Raw genomic sequence first — 12,503 nt, 5'->3', positions numbered from 1 at the left:
GAGGAGAGCGTCCCTGGTCCCTCGCTGACCCCCTACAGCCCCAGGCGGCCTCTATGCCGACCCTGCTGTGCGGCAGTGGTGCTGATCTTGCTGCTTGTCTCTCTCCTTGGCAGCTGGGCGGTGGTGCATTTGAGCCTGGGAGCGCGGAGCAAACCTTTCCGCATCTCCTCCACATACAACCAGCCAGGTCACCAGGAGACGGCCACCTACGACCCCCTCTTCATCACCAACTGCACCATGGGTAAGATACCTTCTTTAATTTTTTTTTTTTTTTTTTTTCCGATACTGTCTGATTTCACATGAAAACATAATGCATGCAAGATTTGATTGATGTACTGAAAAAAACAACAACAGCAACAACAACAACAAGAAAAGAAAGAAAACACTTCTACTTTAAGACAAGTTTACTAGACAGCCTTGCTAGTTTTTTGATTCTCAGTAAAACAGATGCATGAAAGAAGAGAAAACACTCCTGCAAGCGCTTGTTTTTCACTCCTTCCTTTGATGCTAATAGGGTAGAATGTCAGAGATCTGCCACATGACTCACTTCTTTAATCGCTTGCTGGTGACGGCTTTGTTTTGTCTAGAAGCTTGTTTGATAGTGGAATGATAAAAAAGACGAAGCATTTCAGGTTGAACGCAGATTGTTTTGTTACTTGAGTATGAAATTGAACATTAGCGTCAACTATGCTATGCCTCTACTTATATTTACGCTATTTAAGAAAACAGTTTTGACATCTGTTATGGTTTATCCAAAGAAAACCATTGGTTTGTTTGTTGTTTGGCATTGTGTGAAACATTGTGTGTTTGAAAGTTTTCACTGCAAAATAATTTGTCTTGGGGGAAGTTTTAAAAATGATTGTGTGAGGTTTGAAGAACATTATTATGACCATCAAACATTGCTCATCCGATGAACAATTTTCCACAGTGTCTGCCACATTTTTTTCTCTGTCATTCCCCTGGAGAGTCTTAGAAGTTTTATAGAATATCAGTTGCAAAGAAGTGATATACTTTTGCAAAATATTTTGAGTTTGGTCAAAATAGAGTATACCTGCAGCACCTGTGATAGGTGGTCAGCAATGGATGGACTGACAAGGGGGGGGGGGGGGGGGGGGGAGTTTTTTTTTTTTTTTTCTTTTCTTTTTTTTCTGGTTACAAAGCACAGAAAATTGCCCCAGAAGCCAAGTTCAAATTGACCAGGGACAGAGACTGTAACACGATTAAATGGAATAAGCCAATGATAGGTGAGTTATTTCACCAAGCCTGCAATTCATTTTTTCCCCTACATTCTGAAGTGTTTACAAGAGCAGAAGAGACAGATAAAAGTCTAACTGGCCCCAGTGTGGGATTTATCAAAGTCACCAGACCTCTAGCCTTTAAAACATATAAAACACAAGCCAATCAGTCACATTCCTTATGAGGGACAGAAGACAGTCGGGCTTGGCCCAGTAATTCTGAGGCGATGAATGCCAGTCTTCTAAAGCAATGTTATTGCTCGCCAAGTTTTCACTCAGAGTCAGGAGACGGGTCAGCGAATTTCACTGAGAGAACATCAGAGTGGTCAATAGACAAGAGAATGACTATACATTCTCTCTGTTTTTTTTTTTGTTCTTTTTTTTTTTCTCAATCCAAAAAGTGTCTTTTTTTCTTTTTCGGACACTTCAGATGATGCTCGTCAAAAGCCTCTCTGACTCGAATTTTTGTCTCTGTCATATTTGCCACCAAGTGTTTTGTGTGGGGCTTAAGGACGATGTTTTTATTGTGCCTTGCGTGCCACACCTTGCAAAAAGTCTAGATGTTGTCAGAAATATTGTCTATGTTTAAATAATCACTCATATAAAGTTGGAAAGTTAGGTAACTTAACAACAAACAAATGTCTCTTGTCCTTCACTATGTGTCATGCTACTTCCTTATTTTACATCTGACAATTGCTATTCACTGTTCATGCTGCCTGCATGCTAATCACAAATCCAGTTTCTCTCTCTCTCTCTCTCTCTCTCTCTCTCTCTCTCTCTCTCTCTCTCCCCCTCTCTCTCTCTCTCTCTCTCTCTCTCTCTCTCTCTCTCTCTCTCTCTCCCTCTCTCTCTCTCTCTCTCTCTCTCTCTCTCTCGTATATCCTGATCCAATAACCCAGAGAGGGAAATTACGAGTGTCAGACCGCAGGGAACAGCAGATTTCTTGTCATGCAAATACAGAAGAAGACAGATCTCTAATTGTTTATGAGTTCTAGGGTATACTGAGCTTTCCTCACTCACCCAATCAAATCCCACACCCCATGCTGTCCACCCCTCCCAGGGGAGGCTCCAGCAGACAAGCTGTACTCTTCAGCAGTACATCCTGTGCTTTGGCCATACGAATCTGCTCTAATCCTCTCTCTCTTGCCACTAGTACAGATATTAGCAGAATGACACTCTTAGCAGCATAGCCTGCTGTCCCTCCAGCACCTGTTACCACTCCTCAAATTACCTTCTGCCCAATAGGGTGGGACTTAGAAAGTAAATCTGTGTGAGTGGTTTGTGTACATGTGTGTGTGAGAGAAAGTGTGTGTCTCTATTTCTTCAGTGAAGTGCTGTTTTTCTGCCTAACATAAATTAATAAATAAATAAATAAAGTTTGGCAATAGTGTACAGTATGGCTTTTTAATAGGACACTGGAGTCAGTGAGGTTATTTCTGCCACAGAGAGCTTTTAATTACCTTGCAACTGTTCAGTTTTCTTAATGCAAAACTGAGCTGAAACAGGAGCACAGAAATAGCAGAGTGAGTCAGAGATGCTAATGTCCAATCTTACAATCCCCAAGACCTGTTTGTGTTTAGAAACTCACTCATGGCTTCTACCATCTAGTTTATCTGTACTCAGGCCCTGAGCTGAGCACTAAATTCTAAGTAAAAATGGGAAGATTTAAAATCCTCTGTGAACATTCTAAATGCTTTAATGTGACTTAGCTATCTCAAGTGATCTCTGACATAACCTCTCCTGAATGACACTCACTGTTATAAAATAAAGCATGCTGTCTTTTTCTTTCCATTAATTCCATTTGGAGTATCCAGAGTTTCAACACTGGCTCGTTGGGCATTGATATTCCTAGGATCTCCTCCCTTTTTGAAATCCCCCTCAGAATGAAGAGTGGGTTTTCACTCGTTTTGTCTTTCATAGCAACTCAGCATGAGCCAAATGACTTCAACACAACTGTCCCAGAGAAGCTTTCTGTCGCTGCTGCAAGGTGCCTCACTGATTAGCTCATTTGTCAAAAGGCTAAAGAGCAAAAACTAATGTAGCAAAAAAAACAGGCACCTTTTCTCTGGGAGACATCCATCTCTGAAGCTTAGTTCTCCGTGTATCAAACAGTTTAAGACACTTTGAAATTTTTGATTCACTATCACCCCTGCATGCAGATAAAACAAGACATCTCCCCGAGAGTGTTAGATGAAAAATTCATTAGTAGATATTTACCATAAGCTTAACAAAGATTTTGTGAATATTTAGAATCAAATGCAGAACTGAAATGATTTTGCTATAGTGTTCTTCAAATGATATAAGTTTTTCAATTGAGTGAAATATAATATTTGATGCATATGCAATGTTAATGTCTGGTTTATGCTGAAATGTTTAATAGTGTCTACTAAAAAAAGTTATTTTGCAAATGATTGCACAATCCTTCATTTTTAGTCAAATTATGAGAAGCCTGTAGATAAAACAGAGGAGGACAGCCTAATTCTACGGTAGTCACTGTCTCTAATGAAACATAACGTGTTTTGGGAAATGTATCTGTCATATATTCAGTTAGCTTTTATGCTAAAGTAAGATGGAAAGCTATTTAACAAGTCACTTCTTGCTAAGTATTGAAGTAACCAGACCATGCACTCAAATTTGTCTTTGAACACTGTATAGAGACACTGCACATTCTGATGAAATAATTGTGAATCTTGATTATTTTCTCAAAATTAAATCTAAAAATGAAAGTATTTATTGCTGAACAATACCACTCACCAAGAACTTAGTTGGCCATAAATTCCTATTTTAGTTTACTGGAGACAATGTACTGCCCTTATCAAACATTTTAATTTAGGTATGGGTCTAGACAGTAGTCTGAGTAGTTCACCTTGTTTCAGCAGACTCTCTTCAGGTTGTCTTCATTGTCTGGTGCAAGGGCCATCATTTCTGCAGCTGCATGTATTGTATTCAAGATGTACTAATGTCCTCCTACTGGGATGCGTTCTTGTGGCCTCATGGTCTCTGGCCCAATTCTGTACCTATTGAGCTTTGCTACTGCCAAACCTTAATGTGATATTTTTGCTGCTGTTAAGCCAGAGACAAGGAACACTTGCGTGTCAAGGTTTCCCAGATCCATCAATCATTCTCACCCCAGAGACTTAGTGAGGGAAACCAAGGATTCTTCAGTTAGAGAGTGAAGAAAAAGACAGCCACCAGGAGACTCCAGCAGGGATGCTGCTTAGCACTGCTTTACTAACTCAACTCAGAGGCAGTGGCACACATGGCCAGGGTGTTAGTGATGTGATCCTCTAGATACTGTGTTGGTCATCCAGAGCTCTATGGGACTAAGATAGGCACTTTAAAGACTGTTTTCTAAAGCTTTACATTTTTGCAAGGTTTGTTCTATTTAATCTGTTGCATGACAACCACTATCTGTTTTGGAAGCTTTACACATGGATACAACTTGAAAACATGAAGATCTATGCAAAAACTCTTAAAATGCTCTGAGATGTGTTGTGGAACGCATCCTTCAATTCCCTTTGAGATTATTTGATATGTAATAAAAGATGTGAAGTATTTTAAAATCCCATTAAATATCGGCATGTCTCACTTGACAATAAATTGACCGAGCTGCTCTGAACTTGCCCCATGATAACTACAAGGGGGAAAAGGCTATATAAGATCAAAATCTTGTAAAAGAATCATTGCTGACTTAATTGGTGGTGAAGCAGTTACACTATGTGAACATGTCATACATGTAAATGTTATAGTTGGACAGCAGTGTTGTTACAAGTGGCAAAACCAGTAGTTGAACTACATTTCCGTTTAGCGAGGCAGTAGCGTCGCTATTTTATGAGATCAAGTAGCTTCTAAACATTGAAGTTGTTTTATTGATCAACTAGCAGTGTATTACTTTTCCCAGACTATATATATATATATATATATATATATATATATATATATATAGTCTGGTCTATATATATATACACACACACACACATACATATATACATATACATATGCATATGCATATATATATATATATATATATATATATATATATATATATATATATATATATATATATATACATATTGCCTGGTGATTAATTAATCTAAATTAATTGCACATATCAATATTTGCTGTGAGAAGCATTTAAAAGTATTTCAGTTTAAATGGATTTTTGTAGATGACTGCATAAGTGATAACAGACATTATAAACTTTAAAGGTCAGCATCTCTTTTTTCCCATACATTCAGAACATTCAGAACAAGCTGCTGGATTTTGGACACAAGTCCAAAATTGCTCTGTTTGTTGTAAGCCTGTGGGTTTGTTGTAAGCCCTTTGAGACTGTAAACAGTGATATTGGGCTTTAAATAAACTTAAACTTGAAACTTGAACTTGAAGTGTCTTTCTCGATGGAAGCTTATAATTTGTGTCGGAGGACGCAATTTGTAAAGCCTTCGTTAAGCCTTCGTTAACCCCCTGTCCTCTACCACCAAAACTGGCCTGCAGTCCATCGCAATCCATTTAGCTATTGAGTTGGTTAATCTGTCACAGGTAGACTTACTCAGTTTAGGTCTGAACACCTGTTTGAGGGTTGCTTGATGAGGCTGGCTGCTCACAATAGCATTAGGGGCTAAACTAGGTCTGACCTCTGAGCTCGCTGCCAAGTGCTTTGCATTGAGGTGATATTTCAGGCTTGAACTACTCCAATGGTACGAAAATTCCTTACTGCAGAAATTGCACAGAACGGTGCTCCTATCAACAGTTCCATCTGGGCATTTTTTAAATGTAAATTTTCCACTCACTGCTTCATCTGCTTCCATCATGTTTTGTCATCTGTTTCCATCATGTTTACAAAGCTATTGTGGATGGTTGTATTTATGTTTCAAACTTTAAATTGTGCTATGCACAGTGACATATGTGGTCAAGGGGCATAATAAAGTGTCATTAATCTGCATTAATTTTTTGACGCATTATCTTTTCTCTAATTGATTAATCGAAAATAACACATTATTTTGACAACCCTAATATATATATGTGTGTGTGTGTGTGTGTGTGTGTGTGTACTCTTGCAAAAAAAAAAAAGTAGAGTTAAACTGACAGTCATTTTTGTACACTGTAAATGAGTGTCTATTTTACTCTTGCTCAGCTATTTTTCAGGAGAGATACTTTAACTCTCCTTAGAGTACATTTCTTGACTGGCACCTCACTGTTACTATCAGTTATCCACAGACATGACATCAGTCATTCAGTGTCTTCAGTGTAACAAGCCACTCTTGTCATGAAGCTTGTAAATCAGTTATCATGTTGCTGAGCTTCTTTTTTTTTTTCTTTTTTTTTTTAGAGTAACAGGTAAGTTAGCTTGCAACAATTTTAAGTACTTTTCCCAACACTGGTATATATTAAGGCCAGTGGTGAACCGAACCCTAACAAAGCCCTGTGTGTGTGTGTGTGTGTGTGTGTGTGTGTGTGTGTGTGTGTGTGTGTGTGTGTGTGTGTGTGTGTGTGTGTGTGTCTTGAAAGACTGGAAACACCTAGAGAATCAGAATTAAAGCTACCATTTACAGCGTTGCAATTTCTACAGTAGCAGCTCTGAAGATGTGAACCCTGAGTTTATGAAATTCATTTAGCTTCGTTTCCTTTACTATTTCCTTCAATTTCCTTCAATAGCTCCAGTTTATTAAAGCAAAAAGGAAAAGAAAAGTCAGCCTTTGAACAAAACATCTCAGAGAATCATGCCATATGTGCCACATCCCTGTGGTTCAAACTTATTGTCATCTTTTCACTTTCTGCAGTAATCCCTCTATCCGCACTGCCACAGGCATTCTTCCAAACAACTTGTGAAATTTTTATCTTTCTTTCTCAAGTAATTCAATCCGTTTCTGCAAGTCTGACTTTATCAAGCAGTTTTAGTGCTTGGTGTTCAATGTGGAGGTGTTGACGGATTTTACCAAACTGACCTTGCATAAGTGGGGATGGGAGAGGTAGATACTCCATGTTTCAAAGTCTGGAATCTGCAGAGAAATTGTGTTCAACAAATACAACCTGAATAATAAATAAATATACCAGTCGCTTTTATTCACAAATAAGCAAACCCACACACAGTGCATATATGGCAGACAATAGTGTATAGATGAATTGGAATTCACAACTCATTCATTAGAACACACGCTTGCCAGCATGTGACTATGCTTGTTCAAGGGCAGACCACTGTTATTTCCTGACCTAAATTTTCCTGATAATATGATGATTTGTTAGACCCTGAGCAGAAACCTGCATTGCAGTTATGGATGGATGGATGGATGGATGGATGGATGGATGGATGCATGGATGGATGGATGGATGCATGGATGGATGGACAAATGGATGAAATCAATGAATAGATGGATGAATGAATGCAGGCACTGGATGTCCAGAGAGACTAGAAAAACGGTCACAGATAAAGCAGTCACTCATACAGTCGCAGTTTTAAAACATCAAAATTAAACTTATTTATTCCAAGTCAGTCCAATTTTTTTGCTGGACTAGAATGTCTTATTCAGGAGCATAAATGAGAAGGTGCTGTCCTGTGTAGCACTGAATTACATGGTGCCAACACTGAGGTTCCAGGTGCTCATACATTGGAGGACATATGCATGCCCTCACCTTTTTGAAAACGCACAGGGACAATGACCCGGACTTGCGAGCACACAGAGAGCCAGTCGTTCCAAATTGGCACGAAAAGGTGTGAAAAATCCAAACAAAAATAGGAGAGTCTTTTATGCCACATCTTGAATGTGCGTTAGATGAAGAAACACGATTTAACATGGCCTTCTCATCCAGATTCCTTCACTGCTGATGATTCAGCTCTCATAATTCTTACTTCAGAAGATCATTTAAGTTAGTGAGCTTGAATACCATGTACAATCTATTCACTGGATCAGAAACTTTACACTAAAGGTTTTGGAAAACAATTCTGAACGTCTAGCGAGCAGCAAACATCAAATAACAGCCAAGCCTTTGAATCCTCTCTCTCTCTATATATATATTTTTTTCTTTCTTTCTTTTTGGTCTCTATCCCAATCAAATTTGTAAGAGTGCACTTTGAACTTTTAAAATGACCATCTGAAAATCCCTACCGAAAGTGAAACATCAAGGAATTGGCCACCATGGAATCAAAGCAGTTCAGTGGTGGAGAGAAGCAGAGGAGGAGACCGTGCGCCCTTTTTACTCTCTCGCTTCTCCTTTGATTTGCAGGCGTTGCTCCCGTTTTGGTGCTGTGCTTCTTTTACTAGTCCTGTGGTCTGGCTTTTCTCTTTTTAACAGAGAGCAAGACACTGGTATAGTTCAAATGTGACCCATTCAGACTCTTATATGGAGACATCACTATCTCTAAATATCTTGTCAGTTTTCATTCTTTCTTTCTTTTTATCAATCCCTATCCTGCTCTTTATCAGTCCCTCTCATTCTCTTTGGGATATTTATGGTAAACACAGTTTCTTGCAGTTCCGTTATTATACATTCTGCATACTGTGATGCTATCGAGGGCCAACAACACCTGAACCATGGCAGTATTCTCTTTCTCTATCTCTCCCTCTCTCTCGATCTAATCATCTCCTCTGACTCAAAAAAGGCAGAAATGGGGTATGAAACTAAATAGGGCAATTGAGGACTGATCTACCCCCTAAGAGTGATCTCTCTCTCTCTCTCTCTCTCTCTCTCTCTCTCTCTCTCTCTCTCTCTCTCTCTCTCTCTCTCTCTCTCTCTCTCTCTCTTTCTCTCTCTCTCTCTCTCTCTTTCTCTCTCTCTCCCTCCCTCTCTCTCCCACTGTCTGGCGCTCTCAGCCTTGGACAGGGCCACAGCGGAATAGTCTGACAAAGATTGATGACGCAATGGCCCTGCTTTGACCAATCAAGTGTAGCTTGGCACAGTTAATTGAATTCCTGAACGAATGCCTCCATCCTGTCGATTGTCCTGTGGGAGTCCCGACATCCAAACCGGGAGTATCCGTCTTCGAACGCTCTCCTCTCTATAAGAGCATCTCCAAATATTCTGCCATTAATCCTATTTGCATGAGTAGTCAGTCAGTCTTGCGAGACTTATGGGAATCAGTTAGTCTTGTGAGAGTTGGAGTTTCTGGAAGTAGGGCATGGCAAATAAAGGAAGAAAGGTTGAGCAGAGCATGGTAGAAGGTAGTGTGAGAAAGAAAGACAAAACCTTTCGAATGAGGAAGAGAATTGTGGTGTTTAACATAAAAGGAAGGAAATCAGTCTGCCAAAGAGGAAGGGGAAAGAGAGGAGGTTAAAAGGAAGGAGCTGATAAACAGTGAAGGATAAGTAAATAAAGAGATAAGAAAAGGAAAAGACTGAATGAAAAGATAAACACCTGTGAATGCCTGTACAGACACACGCAACCTCTGTACAGACTTTACAGACTCAGAGTTATTTGAAAACTGAATGTTATAGAGTTAGAGTCAGATTCCAGGCTGTTAGCCTTATAAAAGAACAAGTATGTGAGATGACCCGACAGTGGTTAAATACAGGCTGGTTATAGGTGGTTAGATGTGCTTCCAGGCCCATGTTTCCAGAGGAATTATACCTTGTTAAGTCCATTTGGTGCTATGCAAAATGTATGCAATATTATTGAAGTCAGTGTGTGGAAGTCTTTTTATTTGTTCATTTTTTAATATGGGTCTGTTGTTAGTATCAGGTATATAGACTACATCTCCTTTTCCATCTCCTAGACTACATCACCTTTTTTCCCTCCCCTGCTTCTCTTTCTATAGTGTGTGCACAAACAAACATTTGCATTGAAAGCTGTCCACAATGCACAAGCCATGTCTTACTTCATGTTTTATGCAAAGACTTTATCAGTTTGATGTGACTTTCACTGGAACAAATTTTGCCTGTAGGTGTACTTCTCTTCCAATCTTAATGGGTTTGTCCTTGGCCACATATTGTATTAGCCATCATTAAAGATATTAGAGAATTATTTATTTATTCTTTTATTTTATTTTTTTTGTTATGTTAGTATTGTCGCCCCCAAGGCATTATCACAAATGCATTCATTACTTTATTTATTTATTCATTTATTTACTTACTTACTTACTTACTTACTTACTTATGGGTCTGCTTAATTTCAACTCTAATAGATGTATAATAATATGTAGTATAATAATATATATATGCTTCAGTTCTGGAGAATGAGGCTTATGTGATCTCATTTGTTATAAATGTGTGGCTTTGTTCCAATAAATCAAACTAATCCAGTTTTACTGAGTTGTTTGTTGTTGTACGTATGACATAAATCTTTCTGATATCTTAGATTTCCGTATGTCTGTGAGGCCGACATGCACATCCAGCATGTTTTAGTTTGTGTAGAAATAGCTCGTAGCTATTGGATTTTCACAACGTAAAATCAAATGCAGTCCTGTTACCTCTTACTAATTTTTGTGTGTAACCACCAATAGTGTACCACACCCAGAGCAAGTTCAACAACAGTGTACTGTCATTAGCCGCCAAATTAAAATGGCTGGATGTTTCCATTAGGCTCTGAGTGTAACCTTTTCTGTAAAAGTGTAGTACAATAACTTTACTTTTTTTTTTTTTTTTTTCTTTCCCTGAAGCCTGCTCCGTGTTCTTTATGGTTATGAACACAAAGATTAGAGAGTGTTTCTGTCTCTGACAAAAATATATGTTGGTTGTTGAGTCAAAGTTTGTAAACACAATTATGAAGAGACAAAACTATCCATCCAATTAATTGAAAAGAGGAGCTAAAAACTGTAAATCATTTCAAAGCCTGACATCAGTAAAACATTTCTGTAATTCCTCAAATTTAAGATTGGGGACGTTTCATTTTCCATGCTTGATCAAATTTGCAAACCACTTTACATTGGCTTGATCCTCATAATATGTTAAAGATGTTGTCAGATATGTAAGACAAAAACCTGATACAACTTTTATTGTTGCATGGCTCATTTCTGCATTTTTGCATAACACTGTGTACCTTGTTTTGAAACACTTCTTTGTCACACGATGTGTTTCATAATGCAAATGGCCACTCGTCACAACAGGTGCTTCGTTGGCAATAAGAGAACAAAGCACCTTTTCAGCTCTGTTGCGTAACTCAGATGCACCTTTCCAATGAAGTGTTTTGAGCCATTTGCCGCAGCTGTTTGTCCTCTCCTGCTGGTGACAGCAGTTACTGCAGCTCTGAAAAGAAACGTGGGCAGCTGTGCAGATCTGTTTTGCAGTTTGTCTGTGGTTGGGGGGGGGGGGTGGATTGCAGTTGATCCTTTGACTGCAACCTTTGTGATTCTCACATTATTCTGAGAAATGCAGAGAGGGCAAAACTTCATTTCATTCCTGCAGTTCATTTCCCACACCCATAATATTTCTGGAACCTGACAAACATCAATAAATCGACATGTTTATGCTGGCCTATATCAATATATCTTCACACACCTGGGACCCTGTTGTCTTTATTCAAACACACTGACAGTTATGAAGCCAGACTGCATGAAATTTTGCTTTATAGCATATTTTATGAACAAACAATGTTAAATATGGTTATAATTATGTTTGTTTATTTGATCCATGGTCTTTATGGTTTTTTTTGTTTTGTTTTTTTATGTATACAGTGAACCATAGCCTCATGCTGGTGCCTTCTTGTTCACTCACCCTTTCATTTCCAATGCTAATTATTTAGTTTTTCTAGTTTCTCTCTCTCTCTCTCTCTCTCTCTCTCTGTCTCTCTCTCTCTCTCTCTCTCTCTCTCATCTAGTCTTTCTCACCCTCTTTGAAGCACTTTAGTCTTCAGGGTGTTTCCAGCTGTGAAATGTAAATATTTGGCTGTCAGTTATATGATTCACTGTTCTGGCTGTCACTCAAATGTCTTCCAGTATGATAATTATACCATATTTGTTACAAGCTGCACACACACACACACACACACATACACACACACTAACAAATCCATCATACCCCCTCCTCCATAGCTTTTTTTTTTCTTGATTGAGCCCATCCCTCAAAACAAAACTCATGCCAAATGACTAACACCCAAGGGAAGCCTCTGAGACTGAACCCACAGTACAATTATAAATTATAAATCACAATTAGAAACCAGGGAACAATTTTAGGGGCAGTGCACACGACAATGGTGAAAAGTTTTTGCGAAAAGACAAAAGTTTTGCTGCACTCTGGCCTTTCATCCACACGACAAGGGTGTTTTCGGGGCCTGAAAATTCAAACTTTTGAAACCAGGTTCCAGAGTGGAATCTTTTGAACATGCAACCCTTTACGTTGC

The 12,503-nt window shown here is 38.8% G+C and overlaps 1 protein-coding gene across 1 annotated transcript in view; it reads left to right on the top strand.

Moving 5' to 3' along the window:
- Window positions 1-12,503, top strand: part of alk (ALK receptor tyrosine kinase) — a 252,098-nt gene that overhangs the window by 196,851 nt on the left and 42,744 nt on the right. The window contains exon 6 of the mRNA XM_030786739.1: window positions 114-241. Coding sequence (XP_030642599.1) covers window positions 114-241 — 128 coding nt within the window. The remainder of the gene's footprint in view (window positions 1-113; window positions 242-12,503) is intronic.

This window comes from Chanos chanos, chromosome 10 (genome assembly GCF_902362185.1).
Source record: "Chanos chanos chromosome 10, fChaCha1.1, whole genome shotgun sequence".
Lineage (NCBI taxonomy): Eukaryota > Metazoa > Chordata > Actinopteri > Gonorynchiformes > Chanidae > Chanos > Chanos chanos.
Note: the sequence above shows the minus strand (reverse complement) of the source record. Positions and strands in the feature narration are given on the sequence as shown.